The following is a 23756-nucleotide window of genomic DNA, read 5'->3' on the forward strand; positions in this document are numbered from 1 at the left end:
CCTCAGAAAGACACACCCACAATGTGGGTGGGCACGATCCAATTGGCTGCCAGCACAACTAGAAAAAACAGACAGATGGAAGTGGAAGGAGCTAACTTGCTAAGTCTTCCAGCCTTCATCTTTCTCCTGTGTTGGATGCTTCCTGCCCTCGAACATTAGACTCAAGTTCTTCAGCTTCTGGACTCGTAGGCTTACACCAGTGGTTTGTCAGGGGCTCTTGGGCCTTAGGCCACAGATTGAAGGCTGCACTGTTGGCCTTCCTACTTGTGAGGTTTTGGGACTCCGACTGGCTACCTTGCTCCTCAGCTTGCAGACGCCTTATTGTGGGACTTCATCTTGTGATCATGTGAGTCAATACTCCTTAATAAACTCTCCTTCATATATACACCTACCCTATTTGTTCTGTCCCTCTAGAGAACCCTAATACATACTATATGTATGTTTAAGCATGTATGCTATATTTTATACATGCAAATAAAGGGTAAGAAAAAAACTGTAAAACAAAGCTTATTCTACCTAATTCTTCTCCTTTGAATTTATCCCATTAATATTTTGGGGGATGGGAATTCATTATTTCTTTGCTCATAGGAAACTCTACACAAATTTGCCACAATAATATCACTCATGTTGAGGGTCTCCTTCAGTCGATTTCCTCAGTTATAACAAAACTTTGTTCAAAATGTCACCTCTAAAACAGATAAAAGCTATTTTGGAAGTTGTTAAAAGAAATATCCCAACTAAGAGGGTTTGTAAAGAGGTATTAATAGCAAAATGAGGCCAAGTTCAGTAAAAATGTCAGCAAACAGAGGAGTTACAGTAATCAAAGAATACTTACTTAAAAAGAAAATTTATAATCTTACTAGGATCTAAATAAAACCAAACAAACAAACCCAGAAAACTTTATGGCCAGCCTTGTGTTGCTCCACTTTTCTTTGAATCCTTGCTGTTTTAGGGATATTTAAGTCCTTCTTTAACTGAACCAGAAAATCTCAGAGAACTGAAAAAAGATGAACAATGAATTCTCTGGCCACTGTAAAAGAAAAGCAAGTAGTGATGGAAAGAGTAGAAAGGCAGGGAGAAGAGAATTTAAGGCAACTACATGCTAATGATAAGCCATCATAAAGGGTTTCTAAATGTAAGATAAAAATTAATGATGATAAGAGAGATGCTGAGTTATACCTTAGTCATGGTGACAGACTATTTATTTTAGAATACTATAAAAAAGTAAAGTAAAAAAAGTATAGAGAGTTACTCTAGTATAATCATAATTACGTACAATTATGTACAAAAATGAAAAGGGTATTGGGAGTACAGGTGGCATTCTCCTTTTTATTTTCTGTGTTTTCTAAATTTTATCTATTAAGCATTTATTATTTTATAATAAAAAATAATTTATTTGAAAACAAGATTGTGCTGTCATCTTGCTCTAAAAATAGTCTAAAATTAATGACCTGCTAATGTTTTTCGAATTTGTTACTGATATTTGTACAGTTCCAAAAAGGACTTGAGACAGTTTACCAAAAAATAAGAAAAAACCAACCAAACAAATACACCAACCAGAAATGATGAAACACAGCAAATTCACTAAAAAGAGGACAGGAAAACAAGTACCAAGCAACAAGGAGAGTATAGAATACAACAGCTGAATATCTAGATTAAAGTATCACAAAACTTAAAACCAAGGGAAAAAGACTGTTTCCACAGCTTTCAAAATTTAAAGAATCAGAGACTTGTTCTTGTTTAGGTCTAGATATTGTGACCACTTTCTTTTAATATAAAAGGAAACTAACAGCACACTGGCTGCTGGCAATGACATCACGTATGCTGACAAATGCTATTGTGTAGATTATTCAAAACTAAGTTAGCTAAATATCGGTACAGGCTTCTAGGAAAAAACATGCAACATCTTCACAACCTATAAGAAATCACACAATGATTTCTAATAGAAGAAACGAATACACCAAAAAAGCATCAGCATCATCAGTCATCACGGAAATGTCATTGTGGCATCAACTAGAATGGCTAAAATTAAAAAGACAGGCTGGGCACAGTGGCTTATGCCTGTAATCCTAACACTTTGGGAGGTCAAGGTGGGTAAACTGCTTGAGCCTGGGTGCTCGAGACCAGACTGGGCAACACGGCAAAACCCCATCACTGCAAAAAATACAAAAACTTAGCTGGGAGTGGTGGTGCATGCCTGTAGTTCCAGCTACTTGGGAGGCTGAGGTAAGAGGGACGGTTGAGGCTGAGCCAAGGGAGGTTGAGGCTGCAGTGAGCTGTGATCACGGGTCTGGCTGTCAGCCTGGGTGACAGAGTGAGACCCTGTATTATAAAAAAAAAAAAAAACATTTACAATAGTAAATAATGGAGAATAGGCCAGGTATGGTGGCTGATACTGTCATCTCAGCACTTTGGGAGGCCGAGGCAGGTGGATTGCCTGAGCTTAGGAGTTTGAGGCCAGCCTGGGCAACAGTTTGTAGGGACAGGCAAATCCCTGTCCCTACAAAAAATACCAAAATTAGCCAGGCATGATGATGGGCGCCTATAGTCCCAGCTACTCAGGAGGAGGCTGAGGTGGGAAGATGGTTTGAGCCTGGGAGGTAGAGACTGCAGTGAGTGGAGATGGTGCCACTGTACTCCAGCCTGGGCAATAGAGCCAGACCTTATCTCAAAATGAATGAATGAGTGTTGAAGAGTAGGAAGACCACCCTTAGATTATTGGGGAAAAGACAAAATGGTAGAGCCACTTTAGAAACAGGCACTTTCTTAAAATGTTAAACATACATCTACCCTGTGACTCAGCAATTCTACTCCTAAGATAAATTAAATCATATAACCACCCAAAGCAGTATTCAGCAAAAAATAATAACTAAAGTCTGGAAACTATATTGGTACCCATTTATAGAAGAATGAATAAACAGACTATGGTCTATTGATACACTGCAATGAAGTACTACTTAAAAAGCACTGGTATACATAACAATGTGGAAAAATTGCAAAAACAAGCCAGACACAAAAAACATTCTGTATCATTCCACTTATATGAAGTTCTAGAACAGGCAAAACTGATTTCTGGTAATAGAAATCGGATCAATGGTTGCTTCTGTAGGGAGTGGGGTACAATGATTAACTGGGAAGAAATATGAAGAAACTTTCTTGGGTGACAGAAACACTGTGCATGAATAGGGTGTGGATTATACAGAATATGCATTTGTCAAAACTGATCAAACTGTACCCTTAACAGCTAAGAATATCAGAGTATCTAAATTATCCCTTAATTTAAAAAATGAAGTTAGCTTAATAGTTGATAACTTTTAGTTCCTAAGAACTGTTTACTAAAAAAGACACATCTTTTAGATTTGACATTTGTAGGAGGCAAGGCTAGTGTTTTGTAACAAATCTTAAATAACCTAACATATTCTTGCCCCTGTAAAGAGGGTTTCAGCAGGCATTGCTAGGATTTTTTCTCAGAAAACCATCATTCTTTTTAAACACTTTCACAAAAACTGAAGTCCAAGGACCAGAACTACAGATTTACATACTGTTAGACAAGAAAATGTGATCTTGGCCTATGTGTGGGGAAGGAAAGCTCATTAACATCTCAACTACATTTAGTTATTTTAAGAGTTGTACTTTCAATTAAGTTGTAAATTCAGTGAACAATCTGTAAAGACCTTGATTCAGTATCTGAAACACATGGTCAAAGAATCACAGTCATGGCTGTATCTTTAAATTACAAATTCAGATGATAAGCCTAAATTATTAAGTAGTAGCAAGTATCAAAATATCTAGTATCTTGGGTTGTGGAAAATGGAAATAGAGAAAAAAGTATCTATGATCAGACTTCAGATCATGTAACACAATCAAAGTACACTAGTAAAGAATGCATTTGGTACTGTTAAACTTACTTGATTACTGGAGGCAGTGAATCAAGTCTAGTCTCTGGGCTCCAAGCTATGCCATCGACCCTGACTCCATGGTGAAATGTTCGAAGTGTTTTATATTGAATGCCTTCAACGTCTGCTTCTTCTTCCTAAGCATACACAGTAAATGTTTTAGTAAGTAATGAGAACAAACAATATAATATTCTGTATTTCATTATAATGAATTTATCAGAAGGTTATGTTTATGCTTTTGAAAAGTTCAAAAGCAAATTACATATTAAGATTTAACCAGTTCATTGAATTAAAAAAAAAAAATCCAAAGTTGTCTAGGCCTCACAAAATAACTCTCTAAGGCAACTAGAAACAAACAGTAAATATGTTCCACTTTATCTTAGGAGGCATTTCATAATAAGTTCAATGAAAAGGGACTGCTTGGTCAGGCGTGTTGGCTCACGTCTATAATCCCAACACTTTGCGAGGCTGAGGCGGAAGGATTGCTGGAGCTCAGGAGTCTTAGACCAGACTGGGCAACATAGTGAGACCTGTCTCTACTTTATAAAAAAAGAAAACAAAGAAAATGGAATGCTCTAAAGAATCAAAATATTCTAGGTAAATGAATTACCAGAACCGGATTATCTACTGACAATATTTAAAAAAATACACTGAACATTTTGATTACATGGAAAATACCTTGGGACCTCATAAAGATCTCAAAGTCTTTATAATCAGTGTCAACGATGTTCATGTAGTGTTACATGTGGCATTATATGTGTGTAAGATGCTACAAATAATTCATCTGGACTATTACAGTCTATGAATAGTGAATATGTAAGAAATAATCTGGTTAGTTTTAGATATTTGATTCTGGGAATAAATGCTTAATAAAGTTGGCTTATTTATCTAGTTCAGCCCTACTAGAATGATTTCAGTTTATCTTCATGGGAAGGTGAGAAAAAAAATCAACTTTAAAAGTCAAGCCATCCATCGCTGGCAATGGGGACAATAACCTGATAAGTTCTCCCATTACAACACTGCAAAAATTCAAATACAGACAAGCAAACAACTACCAAGGTATGCAGCTGTTATAAGGGCATCTGCCTACATGCAATGATTTAAAGCTTCAGTTTGCAAGAGAGAGGAGACAAATCCTAGTGCCAGGACAAGGAAGGATGCCAGATCAGAGATCTCTGCATAGATCCAGGGCCCTTAAGGGGGAAGCAGGAAAAAATAGACAAACAAAAAGAAAACCCTGCCATGCAAAATACCTACCATGAGTAAGGGAAGGATACTTAGGGGGCCTCAAAAGAATTGCTAATGTTCCTTTTCTTAAAATAGGCAGCAGGTATATAGGGATTCATCTTATTATTCTTTATGCCTTTATGGATAACACATATTTTATAAGCATTAAAATACTGCTCAGCACCATAGGAAAGGTTAAAAAAAAATGATAAAAAATTTTTTGCAATTTTAAAAATAAGTATATCATTGTTCTGTTATTTAAATCAATACCTGAACTGGGTCTAGAGACTAACGCCAAATTTTCATGACAAATTTGTCCAAGAAATCTTGTGTGTTAACTAGTTATTTTTAGTATCAGGGAAAAAAAATCTAGCAGGTGAAACTTGATATTTAATGAAATACGTATGTCTATATTGATAGGAATTACTTGAAGGCCTGATCTAAGAATTCCATTCACCCAGAATCTAAATGCAAAGTTTTATAATGTATACTCGAATGAAATCCAAGTAGATATACTGATTTTTCCAGGATAGCCTATGGGATCCTAGTAAAGTCATTTCACAAACATACTACACATCTTTCTCTATATAATTCAGATACCCTTTGAAAATAACTTCAAATTTCAGGTGAACTTAAAGTTAACAGCAAAGTTTTTCCATAAATGAAAGAATAGAAATACACATATCAAGGAAAGAAAAACACTGTCAAATTTTACTACTTCATAATTTGTGTGTATAATAGTTGTATAGCTAACAGCCAGATACGCCAAGACAGCAGCCACTAAGCAATTTTAAAATAAGTTTAGAAGCCTAATCATAGCTGACTTCACAGTTTGGATTACATCTATTTTTCCAAACTTGACAAATCAGTCTCTTAAAAATGAAGTTTTTACATGTAAATACACATCATCTTGCTACCGTAACAATATTATTGACAATCAGGTCCTATAATTTGTTACCCAAATCACATACGGGATTACTGGGTGGTCATGGGGATAAAGAAATCCCAGGGACTGTATAGCCTGGGCTTTTTATATTACCAGTGAAACCTTTTTTCCTGGCAGCACTGTTTGCCACTGAGCCAACTAAAAGGCCAGGGTGTGTGTGTGGTATAGGCAGAGACAAATGCTATTTTGGATTTAGTTTGGGGTGTAAGCAGAATTGTATAGGCAGGAAATTAAGACACTTTGGAAAACTTGCTATAATACAAATGATTATACAAGGCTTCGGTTATTTGAGGTTGGGGCAAAGCCAGGTTGATGGAAGTGCTATTATAAGGTTTGAAACTGGCAGGCCCTCCTACCACACCCATTTAAGGCCAAATACAGAATTTCAGTTAGTCAAGACTGAATTTTCTCTAGTTCAATTCTTTCCCCTAATGCTTGAATCCCTAGGAGAGCATCTGAGTTTACACAACCCCTCTCTCTGAACACTTCCAGTGAGAGGGAACTAGCTACTTCTTTGGAAAGTTTATTCAATTGGGGAATAACTCTAATTATTAGAAGAGTTCTTAACGTTAAGCCAAAATCTGTTTCCATGTAAATTCTACTCATTATTCCATGTTCCATCTCTGGAACCACACCAAGTCAGTCTAAATTAACGATGGCAAGTATTTGGCCATAGCTGATCTCCTCTAGGTGAAGACACACTAAGCAGCGGATTCAGCCTCAGCCTGAAAGCATTATAAGCAACAACTCTGTCCACTCAAATAGAGTGACAAATAACATAAAATCCATTTACCATTCTGAGTCTAATACCTCTTTCACAGTTTTAAACATTTAGATACTACCCTGAAATTTGTATTAAAATATATTATCTTCTCTGAATCATAATATATTGCTGAGAACTAAAGAGTATTATTATTATATTAAAGATTATTGTCAATTTACAGAGGAAAATGCAGAGAGAACTGTGCTGTCTGATATGGTAGCCACTAGCCATACAGGACCTTATGAAGCACGTGAAATGTGGCTAGTTCTATTTGATACATGTACACTTTAAAAAGTGTAAAATACATAGCAGATTTCTAAGTCTATTCAAGGGGTCTTCATTAGTGAATTGAGGCCTCTAGTGGAACTTGGACAAGAACACTGATTTAGGCAAGCATACATGTTCATGCTCCTCTGCCCTTTAACAAAGGTTTTTATAGCAGTTTTCTTATTGCTCTGCTTTATATTTAAATATTTCCTTAAGGATACGGTCCTTGCTTTTTTCATGTCTTGGCACCAAGTATGCACTTAAGGAATATCTGACAAATACATGACACCAGTTAACAGTACTATCGTGCAGAAGCTCATATGTCCATCATAATCAAAGGGACAGCATGAGATTCTGAAAAATGCTTTGTTGAAATTCAAATTCACTATATCTACAACGTTTTCTAAATAGCCTTAAATAAGGATTATCTTTCTGACAGGAATGTGGAAATCTTTCCACTTAATTTACCTTTACTTAGTTTTCTCTCAAGACAAGAGGTATGAAACTGGGTGCAATGGAACTTGAAGGTTCTAGGACAACAGAATAGTAATAATGTTTAACAGTGTTTAGCTAGATAAAAAATAACTTCAAAGAAAAGCAGTAATTTATTTTGAAATGGACTTACTTAATTGTATTTCCAATGTCTGGTGCAGAATATAATTTGTGTTTACTATTGTCCAAATTAATAAAAATCTAATTTTTTCCTTAGTAATTTGGGCATGAGACCTACATTGCTAATCTCACAGGTATGAGGGTCAACTGAGACAATACATGTGACCATAAAACGTAACAGAACACAAATGTTTATACTAGTTCTTTTTTCTCACGTTGTCATTTTCCTTCTTTCTCCCATCTTCTCCCTCTCTCATCTTTGCCTTTCTCTTTTCCTAATTTGTTCTCCACTGACTTTCTCTCTCAACATTTCTTAATCATAAATGAGAGATAAACATTTTTCAGTGTTTTTGAATACAATTTTATGTTCAGTTATTAATTTTAGAAGTAATGAACTAAAAATTAGTTTTACCTGTAGGAGGCTGCTTTACTCTTTTGTGCATTGGTGGCCTGCATTAGACAAATGGTTTTTCCTCAGTCTTTTTCAAGTATGTAACATTGTTTTAATCATATAACTTTTTATGATCCTAAACCATGTCCATGTAAGTGAGGCTGAGGGTCATATTTAGTCTAAAAGGTAGTAATTTCTACCCCCCCACCCAAAGAGTCAGTATGAAATAGCCTAGGAGCTGTCATATTCTACTCAGACAGCAACAAACTGAAACTTTTAATTCATACTTCCTCTTAAATATGACTATATTCCAATTTGTAAAGCTTTATATATTTATTGTGCTATAAAATGCCAAATTGCATTTCTGATGTCACAATACTGTAAGACTCAGAATTGCCGCTGGGCATGATGGCTCACGCCTGCAATCCCAGCACTTTGGGAAGCTGAGGCAGGCGGATCACGAGGTCAGGAGTTCAAGACCAGCCTGACCAACATGGTGAAACCCTGTCTCTACTAAAAATACAAAAAAGTTAGCTGGGCATGATGGCATGCACCTGTAATCCCAGCTACTCAGGAGGCTGAGGCAGGATAATCGCTTGAAGTCAGGAGGCAGAGGTTGCAGTGAGCAGAGATCGCACCACTGCACTCCAACCTGGGTGACACAGCAAGACTCCATATCAAAAAAAAAAAAAAAAAGATACAGAATTGCCTTTTCAGTAAAGGAGGAAATAACATTTATAATGATATAATATCACTTTAGTGATAGTTATTTTAAACCTTAGAAAATTGGACACTTCCAAATTACCGTATTAATTATAATTTGAGAAATACAGTTCTATTAATAATATTCTGATAGACCAGGAAGGGTGGCTCACACCTGTAATCCCAGCACTTTGGGAGGCCAAGGTGGGCAGATGACATGAGGTCTGGAGTTCGAGACCACTCTGGCCAACATCATGAAACCTCCTACTAAAAATACAAAAATTAGCTGGGTGTGGTGGCGCATGCCTGTAATCCCAACTACTCAGGAGGCTGAGGCAGGAGAATCAATTGAACCCAGGAGATGAAGGCTGTAGTGAGCCAAGGTCACACCAGTGCACTCCAGCCTGGGCGACCAAACAAGACTGTCTCAAAAATAATAATAATAATAATAAAAAAATAATAATATTCTGACAAAGGATTAGCCAGATAGTCCTGACGCTTGAACCTTTGTTGTTCAAAGTCTCTCTTACATGTAAAACTAGTTTTCCTCTGCGAAAACATGGTTTATGTTCACCACAAAGCAATGTTACTTTGGTGATTAAATCTGAGAGTGTTACCATTGCCCATATCAAAGGCAACTAAAACATATATATGGATTACAATGTTGTCAGATGCCCTCTCGGAATTTTACACATACTAAAATTTGAGCATTGTTTTCCTCTTTTTTACAGGAGAGGCTAAATATCTTATTCAAGGTCTCATAGCTAGTAAGAGGTAAGTAAAGCAGGAGTAAACATGTAGGCATTCTAGTTCTAGAATTCACGCTCTTAATAGCTATGCTTAACTGCCTCCTCAATTAATAAGACTCCATACTCTGCATACTTCAGATGCACAAAAAGTATGACAGCATACTAATAGGAAAGCTGAATATTATAAAAGCTATAAAATCTCCTGGAAGATCATTTTCCAGGCTCTCAATATTAGCTGGTTTCGTATGTCAAAGCAGGATGTAGAAAAACCGTGATTAATTGGATCTCATTTATATTGTTTTTTTTCCTGTACATACTATTGTTCAGTTAATCATAGCCTTCAGTTATCAGAATATTCCATTAATGATCATGAAGCAAAAGAGAAGCCTCATACTATTCTTTTTCACTATCTATATAATGTTTACATAAATCTCAGGCACATATAACTGGGAACATCTTTCACTATGGGTGTTATCTTTTTTTTTTTTTTAACATTCAAACTCAATATACTTTCAAAGTTTAGATTTGGTTTGTGTAAGTTCTGTTATCAGTGAAATATGTTCACTGTCATTCGGTGCAGTTTTGTAGACTAACCTGAAACGTACACGTGCCAATGACCACATAATTATTGCCACCATATGCAATTAGGTTTCCTGAATCCCCATTCTCAAAGGGATTAAATTCTACCACATGCACATAATCTTCACAATCCACAGTGTAGGCAGCATTTCTTGAGGCATCTTGCTTCATCTTGTATGTCAAAATTCAAGCAGTTGTGAAAATTAAATAGCCTTCTACTGGACAAGGTCACGAAACTGTGGATTACAGCACAGGTACAATTAGAATGGTTGAAGTGTTAGTCATTAAGCAAATGCATCAAAATAAGGTTGTGGTGTTACAATGAGACAGAAAGCTCAAAAGAAACATTTAAAGTACTTATCAAGGGACAGAAACTGAAGGAAAAATATTAAATCTAGTTATTAATGGTTCCACATTGGCTCTATAGCTTTTTCCCGTATCTGTGATTCTAGCAGACAAAAACACCATAAAGTTCTGTTTAGATTATCTAAAACAAAAAGTATTCCATCTGAAGATGGAATCATTTTAATAGCAAATATGTTAATAAAAATAACTTTTATGAACCACTATTTGCAGGTGCCACATTAAGGATTTTACTGACATGACCACATCTAGTATCTGTACAAATCTAAAGGCAGGTACTACCTCTGGTCTCCATTTTGCAGATGGAGAAACTGTAGCTTCAGTAGGTTAACTAACTTGCCAAGCTTGTAAGCAGGGCCAGGAATTGGAAGACTTCATTGTGTGTGGAGAACCAGTGCTAATGAAGAAAAAAACAGCCTTCTGGCTTAAAGGAGACCACGATAGTTATGACTCAACGTGAAAAGGGCTACAATATAAACAGATACAAAATACAGGATCTGTTGTAAGGAGTGCCAAAATTTGTGATACAAAAATAATGTTGGGGGGCTGGGGGAAGGGAGAGCATCAGGATAAATAGCTAATGCATGTGGAGCTTAATACTTAGGTGATGGGTTGACAAGCGCAGCAAACCACCATAGCATACGTTTACCTTTGTAATAAACCTACACGTCCCGCACACGTATCCCGGAACTTATAATAAAATTTAAAATAGTAATATTCTTAAAACTAGGCACAAGACTTTAACCGTCAGGGACTAGTGTGCACTCTGGAAGTAGCATTCCCACAGGAGAATTACGGGTTTTAGAGTTTTTGGTTTTTTAAAAAATTCGACACAAGCGTTGTCCTGAAAACAGACGGGCTCAGTAACAAACATATCAAGTACCTTAACAGTATCTACTGAGAATCAGATGAGTCCCACCTCGAGACGCTTATAAACTAGTAACCTTAGGAATGGACATCCGGGACTGGAAACTTGTTAAGGGTGACCAGCAAGTGTTATGGACATGGAGGCAGAGAGGTATAGGAAGTGCAAGAGATTCGAGGTCAGGATATTGTGCAGTTCCCACACCTACTGCCCATTAAAGCAGTGCCCAGGGCCTCACCATACACGTTCGGCAGGACTTGCCCCTGTAAAACTAGAAGGGCAGAGAAGAAGGGAGGGAACAAGATAACTCCCTGCAATGAGCCCCGACACCTCTCCCCTGGCCAGGCGAGTTCCTCAAGACCCCGCTCCCACCTCCCGCGGCCCGAGGTGGGAAGGAAGAACTCCTGGGGATAGAATGGCAGGGCTGGGCGGCCGGCAGAAAAGCATCGCGGCCTCTTGGGCTCCCCGCTCGATACGCACCGCAGAGCGCCGGGAACCGACCAGAGACAAGCCGGTCTTCGTTGGGGGCTGCCGCGACGCGCTCTGGCTCTGCTTCCGGGTCGGAGGGCGAGCACAGCGATTGGCTCCCGAGGTCTCCCGCGAGGTTTGAAATGTATTCAGCGGCGACTGAGGCGGCCGTGGGAGGGCTGTCCTTGGGGGAACTTTCCGCAAGCTCAAGCGTACGTCTTCGGGTCTACCCCTAACCAGGTAAATCTCGCGTCTGCCCCATTCGCACTGTCGCATTTTTAAGTGATGTTTCAGGCTGTGGCTTTTGAGGGTGTTTTGCTCTATAATACCCGGTCGTAGCAAAGTGCTGTGGGACCGAAGTGTTATGGTGCAGTGACTTCGCTCTCGAGTCTGGTTGGGCCTGGGGGCTGTAGGTGAAGTTCACAGTATCTAGCGATGGAGCTGGAAGGTCCTGAGGGTTCGTCTGCAGCTTGGAAGACAGGCCGATAGAGGCCTGCTTAACTTCCATTAGTTAGGCAGGAAATCAGGATTCTAGTCCCACTATGCACGCAGACTCCAATTCCTCAACTTTCTCCTACTCCTGATTAGTTACAGCTTCCCAAGGAACCTTTGGGACTTGCACTCTAACACTGATAATGATGTTGAGTGCAGTTTTTTAATTGAGCACCCACTAAATGCCTGGCACTAGGTGGGTTGTGTACTCGTTGCACTGACGTCTCATTCTGTGAGGTAGGAATTCCCTTCCTGGTTTTGCAGGTGAAGAAACTTATGCTCATTAGAGATTTTAAATACCGAAGGACTACAGGTCATAAATGGGGGAGCCTGGAAGTGATATCTGACTGGAAAATGTAGTTCTTTCAACCATTTCACACTGCCTGCCCAGTGACAATTTTTTGTCTCACAGTTTTTGCTCTAGAGCAGCTTGGAATCCAATTTTTTAAAAACAAGTGTTATCGCTGCTGCCTTTGGCTACTGTTTTTTTTTTTTTCTTGTATAGTGCAGCCTGCCATTCAGAGTGCTGGCATATTTATTGTCTCATTGACTCCTCACAAGGGACTGGAAGGCAAGTATTTCTGTATAATGATGCATCCACCTAGGCAACCACGTGTAAGCTTATCGCATAGGCTCCCTCAGCCAGCTAACTACAGGAAGAGCTGGGACTAGACCAGGGGTTGGCAAACTAGCTGTGCTGCCTGTTTTTGTGCAGCCAGCTCCTTAGCTAAGAATGAGTCTTACATGTTTATATGGTTGGGGAAAAAATGAATAATGTTTTGTGATGTGTAAGAATTACATGAAATTCAAATTTCAATGTCCATAAAAAAAGTTTTATTGTAGCACAGCTGTGCTTATTTGTTTGTTTATGTATGTCCGTGGCTATTTTCACACTAGAAGGTCAAAATGAGTAGTTGTGCCTGCCTCAAATATTTACTGTTTGTTCCTTTAGAAAAAGTTAGCTGATCCCTGAATGAGACTATTGGTTTTCTGTCACCATAGTAATGCTTTTTTTTTTTTTTTTTTTTTTTAAGACGGAATCTTACTCTGTCACCTAGGCTGGAGTATAGTAGTGCTATCTTGGCTTACTGCAACCTCCGCCTCCCTGGTTCAAGCAATTCTCCTGTCTCAGCTTCCCGAGTAGCTGGGGCACGTGCCACCACACCCAACTAATTTTTAGCAGACACGATTTCACCATGTTGGCCAGCCTGGTCTCGAATTCCTAACCTCAGGTGAGCCTCGGCTCCCCAAAGTGCTGGGATTACAGGTGTGAACCTCCATGCCAGGCCAATGCTCTTTTACTTTTAACTCAAAACAACTTAGAAACTCATAATGCGTGATAATAGTTAATGTGCTTTTATACATGCCAGGCACTGTTCTAAAAGCTTTACTTGTGTTTACGTTGTTTACTCGTCATAAAACCCTATGGGATAGGGTTTTCATTTTCATTATGAGGAAGCTGAGACAGGGAAAGGTGATATAACTTGGCCAAGATCTCGCAGCCAGTAAGTGGTGGAGCCACATTTCAGAATAGTCTAATTCCCAAGTGAGTCTTCATTCATAGCAATCAAATCTCATAATATGACCTTTAGATAATGCTGGTAAGTAATTTACTCCTAAAAATTTATTTCAGGCAAAGTGACCATGTCACTGAAGCTGACACTTACTTTTTTTTTCTTTCAAGAGATGAGGGTGATTTTTTGAAGAGAAATACAACTCTTAGCTATTTACTAGGATTTGCATTTATGTAAATAATTAATCTCTGATTTTTCTACCTGTATCTTTAAGTTGCATCATAGATTGTATCTATAATTTAATTATTTTGCAAGTGGCATATGTCTTTGTTCTTGATTATACAAACCAAAGATGCCAGTAAATATCTAGAATTCTGTTTATGCCACATAAAAATAGAAGAAATGCATAGCAGGAGTCAGGAAATGGAATGAGTGCAGGAAAATGCCCAAAATAAGATGATGGGCATGTGAGTATGCCTAGACTTGAGTACCTAAAGTAGGAAAAAAACTTTTAGCAGGCATGTCTGTAAACTCAGAGAAAGGAATTGGATGCCTTATGTAGTCTTGGGTACGTGAAACAATGGCACTGCCTCAAATTATTTTGAAAGGCTTTTGTGTGCATCAGAAGTTATTAATATGATGCTTTAGGAACACAGCTTATAGAGTTAGACGTCTTAAGTTTACGCTGTTTGTCCACTTACAAGCTGAGTGACATGGAGGATATTAGGTAAAATGAGGATAGTAACAGACCTGTCTTATTGGACACTTGTGAGAATTGAGTGAGGTAATCAATATTAAGCTTTTGAAAAGTATCTCCACCAAGTAAGCTCCTAAATATTAGTTATTTTATTGGTTATGTAGTACAGTGTAATAAACCATTTCAAAAGTTAAGGTTCTAAAATAACCCTTTCCTTCTGATTCTGTGGATCAGCAGTTTGGGTGGGACACTGCTAGGTGATACTCTGGTGGTCACGCAGGACACAATTCCTCCAGTAACCTGTTGTGACAACACATGTGAATTATCTACCAGGGAAGCTTATTAGAGACTCCATGCCCAGGGTTTTTATTGGGGGCTAAGTGCAAAGGCATCCACTGTCTGACATGTACCAAAATTCCAGACTCGCAAGTGTTTAGCATAAACTATATTGTTTGAATGAACAATTTAGCCCAGTGAACCACTCTTACTGGAAACGCTCCTGAAATCTAAGTTCCCAGACTGAACTCCAGCTTCAAAGGAGAGCATTCAGGCCTATTGTATTAGTACTTCTGCACATGCCACTTAAGGCCTAAGCTCAGAACTCCCACAGCGTCATTCTTGCCACATTCTATTGGTTAAATCAAGTCACGAGGCTGGTCCAGATTCAAACAGGTAGAAAAATAGGCCACCTCTTTTGGGACAATGTAGGATGGGAAGAAATTGGCTTTTTAGTTTTTTGTTTTTTTTTTTTTTCCCAATTTATCAGATATTACCTATCTCAAAACAAATATATATATTTAAATACAACTTTAATTAGTTATGTTTGTAATTATAAGTTTGCAGTAAATTTGCCTGTCTGTTTTTGTGTGAATTTTCAGAATTGAAGGCTGCATTTTGTTCTTTCAAAAGGTTTGGCTTAAGAAACCAAAGGGAAGGGAAATATGATTGAGCAGAAATTGTATTATTTTGTTTTCCTAAATGTAATTAAAAGCAATCTTGGTAAATATGAAATGACCTCTCATTCACTATATATTTTTCTCTATCTGTGCTTGCCTATACATGTTAAATGTTAATTTCCAGTTAACATAAGGTACTTTAACTTTGTATTCTGTCCTACTTTAAGATAATGGCTGTGCTTAATCAGAAGTCTGTCCTGGATATGATTAAAGAGTTTCGAAAGAACTGGCGTGCTCTTTGTAACTCTGAGAGAACTACGCTATGTGGTGCAGACTCCATGCTCTTGGCATTGCAGCTTTCTATGGCAGAGAACAACAAACAGGTTGGTAAACTATATTTAGGTTAACTTGTTTTTTTAAAGCAAAATTTCATTGCTGCCCATTTGAATAAACTTAAGAATATTAATTTCCTTACAATATGTGCCCTTCTATGATAATACACCATTTTCACAAATGCCTCTGTGTATGTGTGTCAGAATGTTACAGTTGAATTTGAAATGAATTATTTCAAAATTAGACTCTTCATATGTATGATTATACATGGGACATGCACATTTGTTGTTTAATAGGAAGACTCAGGATAAACATGTAACTATTATTGTGGTCAAATTATTTTTATTTAATAAGACTTTCTTTGTTCCCTAAACTTTAAAAACTACTGGCTCTTGTACCCCAATCCTGGAAATTCTGATCTGCACTGAGATGCTGGAAACTGCCTTTAAAAAATTTCCACAAAGTGATTCTTACTTACGTAGCTTGAGCCAGACTAGTGTTTGGAATTAAGCCCTAGCTAAAGGGCTGGAGGTGTTCAGATGAGAAAAGGATGAATGTAGGGTAGAGTGGTAAGGAACAGCTTTGTGATATTAGATGGATTTTAGATAAAGGAAGAGAAGGCTGTAGAGGAGGCATGATGAGGAAAGTCAGTTCAGAAGAAGGGTTCAGGGGAATCAAAGTCATGGTTTGACTTTGGGAAAGATACCGGCTTGACTAGAGAAGAGGATTTTTGAAGGGTAGAATTAGTTTCAATGGGTCTATTGGTCTAGATATTGAAATGATATTCTGATGAGTTGTTTTAATTTTACATGTCAGTAGTTTCCAGATTTTTAGATTCCATAGACCAGTAAAATTTCTAAAAAATTATTAGACACTGACAGATTTTAATCATTTCTCATTTTTGCAAATAAGGCCATTGAGAAAAAATAGTTACTATATACTATGATCATCATTTTGAAAAAGGAAGAATATTTTAACACTTAAAAAGTATAAAATCTTAAAACAGGGATAGTGTTTTCTACCCAAGAATAGTTGGCAGTTTTGCATATTTTAAACAATGCATGTTAAGATAAATTTTGAATCTCTGAAACAATGACAAAATGTTATTTTACTTTATATAGTCATTTTTTGAACAAATACTGAGTTTTTACTGTGTGTTAGACATCATTGTAAAAATTGGGAATACAGTAATGAAAGAAGTCTCTGTTCTTATAGAGTGAACCTTCTAGGGAGAGACAGCTAGTACTGTAAGATATTTAGTCTTTTAGGACATAATAAATGCTATTAATAATAGCGTTATTAATATGTACATAATGAACATACAGAAAAGAATAAAACAGATGCAACTAAGGAATATGCAGAGTTTGGGATAAAAGGGTTGTTGGAATTTGAAATAAGGTGGTCAGGGAAGGCCTCATCTGGAAAGTACTATTTGAGCAAAGATTTGAAAGAGGGGAAGTCATTAGCCATGGGGATTTTTATGGGAAGGGTCTATCTCAGGCAAAGGGAGGAGCAGGTGTAGCAGCCCTGAGGTGGGACTATGCCTGTAATGTTCCAGGAACAGTAAAAAGGCCAATACAGCTGTTTAAATAAATGTTAATCTCCTTCCCTCCACTAATTACTTTTTTCTCTTTTTCTGTTTTTGAACTTCTACTATATGCCAGGCATTGTGATATGTGTTGGGGTTAAAACGGTGAGCAAAACCAGACTTGACTCCTGCCGTCATGAAGCATATTACCTAGCAGATAAGGCAAACATTAAGTAGAGGATCATACAAATACATGTAAACTAATAGCCATAAGAAGAATATGATGCTCAGATACCAGACAGTTGACTTCATCAGAGAGATCAAGCTGAGCCCCTCAGTTGTACTCTTTGATCTAGAGACTCTTTTTCACCCTCTCCAGGGAATGAACCTTCAATTTTCTGCCAAGTTAGATGATTATTCTCCCCTACCTCAACAGAAATTAATTATTAGGCAAAAATCAAAGCAAAGATTACCCAGAGAGATAAGCACAATACTGGAATAACTTCTAGAATCACTTCATTGGCAAATCTCTTCACCAACGCCTTCCACTGGGCAAATTGTTTTTCTAGGAGACATATTAAGAGTGTTGCCTTTAGAAGGCTTTGGCTTTATGTGGCGAGGTGAGCAGAAAGGGTCTCTGATTCAGCTTTCTACCTTTCTTGGACTCTTCCTTTGTCCTTTAAACTTTGCGCTCAGGGTTTATGAAAACCAGTTTCTAGAGTGCCAGGGAGTAGTAGATGCCTTGAAACAAACACAAGCCCCACCTTTTGCTTACCCTTCTATATTGGCACTTTCTCTTTGTTTTTGAGCTTTTGTAGTTTCTCTTTTATAGACTATTTAGTCATGCTTTAAAAAATTTTTTTCTATTTTCTCCTGTAGTTTTAGGTATTCTGTACCAGGAAGTTTTTCTGTGTATTAAGTTAGCCGTATTGCACTGTTGGTGTGTCTGTTTTAAAATTGTAACAGATGGGGCCGGGGGCGGTGGCTCACGCCTGTAATCCCATCACTTTGGGAGACTGAGGCCGGCAGATCACATGAGGTCAGGAGTTCAAGTCCAGCCTGGCCCACTTGGTGAAACCTTGTCTCTACTAAAAATATAAAAATTAGCCGGGCATAGTGGCAGGTGCCTGTAATCCCAGCTACTCAGGAGGCTGAGGCAGGATTATCACTTGAACCCAGGAGGCAGAGGTTGCAGTGAGCCACTGTACTCCAGTCTGGCCGACAGAGTGAGACTCCACCTCAAAAATAAATAAATAAAATAAAATTATAACAGTATCAGTTCTTTCTGTATCTTTTTTTCATCCAACATTATTTTCAAGATCTTTTCAGGTACTGATAGAAAAGTTAATCTAATTTATTCATTTTATCACTCTCACATGTTCCTTTAATATGACTGCTACATTTTATTTATTGGTGGATCTTTAGACTGAAGTTCTTTTGTGTTACAAATAGTTTTGCCTTGAAATGAAATGTTTGCACCAAGCAAGAGGTTCCTTAGGCTCCTTATTTAAGTAGTACATGATAGACACTTTTTTATCTTGCGTGTGGCAGTTAGAATTTACATTTATGGGCTAGGAACACTGACCCATACCTGTAATCACAGCACTCTGAGAATCCAGGATGGGCAGATTGCTTCAACCCAGAAGTTCAAGACCAGCCTGGGCAACATGGCAAAACCTCGTGTCTACAAAAAAATACAAAAATTAGCCAGGTGTAGTGGAGTGCATCTGTAGTCCCAGCTACTGAAGTGAGAAGATCACTTGAGCCTGTGAGGTTGAGGTTTGCCGTGAACTGAGATCACGCCAGTGTACTCTAGCCTGGGCAACAGAGTGAGAACCTATCTCAAAAAAAGAGAGAGAAAAAAAAAAGAATTTACATTTATATCATCAATGGAAGAGAGTGCCATTTTTTATCCCTCTTTCCATATTAGATGTCAGATTTTATTATAAAAGAGAAAAAATCGTATTTCATTTTATTTTTTGGACAGCTACCGTGTTTAAAAATTTGTTTAAATGCTTATTTGATCACTTAGGTATCTTTTTTGTAGTAGATTCATTTTTAATAATGAAATAAACTAGAAATATTCTACACATATATCACCTGGAGGTTGGTTGTATATAGCATTGTAAACCACCAGTAGAATAGTGTGCAATAATTAAATAGCTTAGGTACGTGTACATTTATTGACATGGAAAAATATTCAATATATATTGTTAATAAAACAGAGCAGTTTGTATTATGGCTAAGAGTAAATGCTAGGGAGTCAGTTGGCTTGGGTTCACAACCTAATTCAGCCTTTTGACTGAGTGACCTTAGACAAATCACTTAATTTTTAAAAAAATGTAGTTTTTTAAATTGACAAAAAATTGGCTAGTAACCATCATTGTCTTTCTACTTCTGTAAGTTCACCTTTTTTTTTTTTTTTTTTTTTTTGAGATGGTGTCTCACTCTGTCTCCCAGGCTGGAGTGCAGTGGCACAGTCTTGGCTCACTGCAAGCTCTGCCTCTCGGGTTCACGCCATTCTCCTACCTCAGCCTCCCTAGTAGCTGGGACTACAGGAGGATGAAACTCCATCTCAGGAAAAACAAACAAATTAAAAAAAAAAAGAAGTGGGCAAAGGATATGAACAGACACTTTTCAAAAGAAGACATACATGTGGCAAACAAGCATATGAAAAAAGCTCAATATCACTGATCATTAAAAAAAATGCAAGTCAAAACCACAATAAGATAGCATCTCACACCAGCCGAATGACTATAATTAAAAAATCAAAAAGTAACAGACGACTGGACACAGTGGCTCAAGCCTATAATTCCAGCAGTTTGGGAGGCCAAGGTGGACGGATCACTTGAGGTCAGGAGTTTGAGACGAGCCTGGCCAGCATGGTGAAACCCCATCTCTACTAAAAATACAAAAATTAACTGGGCATGGTGGCATGCACCTGTATTCCCAGCTACTTGGGAAGCTGAGGCATGAGAATCACTTGAACCCAGGAGGCAGAGGTTGTAGTGAGCTGAGATTGCACCACTGCACTCCAGCCTGTGTGATGGAGCGAGACTCTGTCTCAAAAGAAAAGCAACAGGTACCGGCAAGACTGGAGAAAAAGGAACACTTATACACTGTTGGGGGAGTGTAAATTAGTTAAACCATTGCGTAACGCAGTGTGGAGATTCCTTGAAGACCTAAAAACAGAACTACCATTTAACCCAGCAATCTCATTATTGGGTATAAACCCAAAGGAATAGAAATCATTCTATCATAAAAGCATGCATGTGTAGGTTTATTGCAGTGCTATTGACAGAAGCAAAGATTTGGAATCCACCTAAATGGCCATTAACGATAGACTGGATTAAGAAGATGTGGTACATACACACCGTGGAATATTATGTAGCTGTAAAAAGGAATGAGATCATGTCCTTTGTTGGAAAAGGAACTAGAGACCATTATCCTTAGCAAACTAATGGCAGGAACAGAAAACCAAATACCACATATTCTCACTTATAAGTGGGAGCTAAATGATGAGAACAAATGGACACATAGAGGGGAATAACAGGTACTGGGGCCTGCTGAAGTGTGACGGGTGGGAGGAGGGAGAGGATCAGGAAAAATAACTAATGGGCACTTGGCTTAATACCTGGGTGACAAACTAATCTACAGCTGGGCACAGTGGCTCACACCTGTAATCCCAGCACTTTGGGAGGCTGAGGCGGGCAGATCGCCTGAGGTTAGGAGTTTGAGACCAGCCTGGCCAACAGGGTGAAGCCCACGTCTCTACTAAAAATATACAAATCAGCCAGGCCATGATGGCATGTGCCTGTAATCCAAGCTACTTGGGAGGCTGAGGTGGGAGAATCACTTGAAACTGGGAGGTGGAGGTTGCAGTAAGCTGAAATCACTCCATTGCATTCCAGCCTGGGGCATAGCGACAGAGTGAGACCCTGTCTCAAAAAAAAAAAAAAAAAAAAAGAATCTGTACAACAAACCCCTATGACATGAAGTTACCTATATGACAAACCTGCACATGTACCCCTGAACTTAAAAGTTCAAAAGAAAAAATCCATTTTGAGTTGATTTTTGTAAAAGGGATAAAGGTCTAATTTCATTCTTCTGCAGACAGATACCCAGTTGTCCAACATTTATTGATTAGACTGTTCTTTCCCCATTAGGTGTTCTTGGTACCTTTTTTGAAAGCCAATTGCCTGTAAATCTGTAGATATATATTTTGGTTCTCAGTTCTGTTCCATTGGTCTAACCGTATGTTTTTATGCTAGTACCATGCTATTTGGATTACCATAGTTTTGTAGTATGTTTTGAAGGTAGGTAGTGTGTGCCTCCAACTTTTTTCATTTTGCTCAAGATTGTTTTTGCTGTTTGGGGTCTGTTGTAGTTCCATATAAATTTTAAAATTGTTTTTTCTATGTTTTTGCTGTTTGAGGTCTGTTGTAGTTCCATATAAATTTTAAAATTGTTTTTTCTATTTCTGTCAAAAATGGCATTGGAATTTTGATAGGAATTGCATTGAATCTGTATATTGCTTTGGATAATATGGACATTATAACAATATTGATTATTCCAGTTCATCAGTATGGGATAACTTTCCATGTATTTGTATCTTCTTTAATTTACTTTATCCATGTTTTATAGTTTTCAGTGTACAGATCTTTCATCTTCTTGGTTAAATTTATTTGTAAAAATTTTGTATTTTATAGCTATTGTAAATGGGATTTTCCAGATTACTTTTTCAGATTGTTTTTAATGTGTTGAAGTGATACTGATTTTTGTATTTTTATTTTTGTATCTTGCCACTTTACACAATTTGTTTATTCTTATAGTTTTTGGTGGAGTCTTTATGATTTTCTATGTATAAGAACATGTTATCTGTAAACAGGAACAGTTTCACTTATTTCTTTCCAACTTGGATGCCTTTTATTTCTTTCTCTTACCTAACCACTCTGGCTACACCTTCTAGTACTATGTTGAATAGAAGTGGGAAGAGTAAGCATCCTTGTCTTGTTCCTGATCTTAGAGGGAAAGCTTTCAACTTTTTCACTATTAAGTATGATGTTAGCTGTGAGTTTGTCATATATGGCCTTTCTCATGTTGGAGTATATTCTTTTATATCTAATGTGTTGACAGTTTTGATGATGAGAGGATATTTAGTCAGATTTTTTTTTCTGTATCTTTTGAGATGATCATAGTGTTTGGTCCTTCATTCTGTTATGTGCCATATTTTGTTTATAGATTTGTGTATGTTGAACCATCCCTGGTATGAATCTGACTTTATCATCATGAGTGATCCTTTTAATGTGCTGTTTAATTTGGCTTCCTAGTATTTTGTTGAGGAATTTTGCATATGTGTTCATTATGGATATTGTCCTCCAATTTTTTTTTTTCTTGCAGTGTCCTAGTGTGGCTTTGGTATCCAGGTCATGCTTGTTTCATAAAATGAGTTTGGAAGTATTTCCTTTTCATTTTTTTGGAAGAGTTCTTAGTTCACACAGAACATTCTTCAAGATAGATCATATGTTAGCCCACAAAACAAGTCTTAACAAATTTAAGAAAATTGAAATCATACCGAGTATTCTGATTACAGTGGTATGAAACTAGAAATCTGTAACAGGAAGAATTTTGGAAAATTAACAAACACGTGGAAATTAATGATTCGAAGAAGAAATTAAAAGGAAATTTAAAAAACCTTAAAAAAATGGAAGTACAGCATACCATAACCTATGGGATGGAGCAAAAGCAATTCTAAGAGGAAAGCTTACAGCAATAAACACCTCCATTTTTTTTTTAAAAAGATCTTTAATAAACTTAACGTTAAACCAAAAGAAACTAGGAAAAGAACAATACACTAAGCCCAAACTTAGCAGAAGGAAAGGAATAATAAAGATGAGAGCAGAAATAAATGAAATAGAGACCAAAAAACCAATAGTAAAGATCAATGAAGCTAAGAGTTGGCTTTTTGAAAAGATAAACAAAATCAACAAACCTTTAGGTAAACTAAGAAAAAAGACAAGACTAAAAAAAAAAAAAAATCAGAAATGAAAAAAGATACATTATAACTGATACCACAGAAATAAAACAGGCCATAAAAGACTACTATGAACAATTTGTATGCCAACAAATTGGATAACCTAGAAGAAATGGATAAATTCCTTGACACGTACTATCTACCAAGACTAAATCATGAAGAAATGGGAAATCTGAATAGACTAATAAAAAGTAAGGACATTGAATCAGTAATAAGAAGTCTTTTATTAAAGAAAAGCCCAGGACCTAGTGGCTTTACTGCTGAATTCTACCAAACATTTAAAGAACTAATACCAATCCTTCTCTCAAACTCTTCCAAAAGCATGCAGAAGAGGGAACACTTTCAAACTCATTTTATGAGGCCAGTAGGTAGGTATTCTCCTCATAGACTTTCTGTTCATATCCTTTTCTTATTTTACTATTGAGTTGTTTTTG

The 23756-nt window shown here is 37.3% G+C and overlaps 2 protein-coding genes across 6 annotated transcripts in view; one reads left to right on the forward strand and one right to left on the reverse strand.

The window, feature by feature from the left end:
- Positions 1-11933, reverse strand: part of NUP37 (nucleoporin 37) — a 47273-nt gene extending 35340 nt beyond the window's left edge. The window contains exons 1-3 of the mRNA XM_008004437.3: positions 11841-11933; positions 10148-10368; positions 3909-4033 (exon numbers count right to left, since the gene is read on the reverse strand). Of these exons, the coding sequence (XP_008002628.1) occupies positions 3909-4033; positions 10148-10303 (281 nt within the window). The 5' untranslated portion in view covers positions 10304-10368; positions 11841-11933. The remainder of the gene's footprint in view (positions 1-3908; positions 4034-10147; positions 10369-11840) is intronic.
- Positions 11934-11973: 40 nt separating this feature from the next.
- Positions 11974-23756, forward strand: part of PARPBP (PARP1 binding protein) — a 69990-nt gene continuing 58207 nt past the window's right edge. For all 5 annotated transcript variants that reach the window (XM_008004433.3, XM_008004435.3, XM_073021040.1 and 2 more), the window contains exons 1-2: positions 11974-12068; positions 15655-15810. In XM_008004433.3, the coding sequence (XP_008002624.3) occupies positions 15658-15810 (153 nt within the window). In that variant the 5' untranslated portion in view covers positions 11974-12068; positions 15655-15657. The remainder of the gene's footprint in view (positions 12069-15654; positions 15811-23756) is intronic.

This window comes from Chlorocebus sabaeus, chromosome 11 (assembly GCF_047675955.1).
Source record: "Chlorocebus sabaeus isolate Y175 chromosome 11, mChlSab1.0.hap1, whole genome shotgun sequence".
NCBI classification, from domain to species: Eukaryota; Metazoa; Chordata; class Mammalia; order Primates; family Cercopithecidae; genus Chlorocebus; species Chlorocebus sabaeus.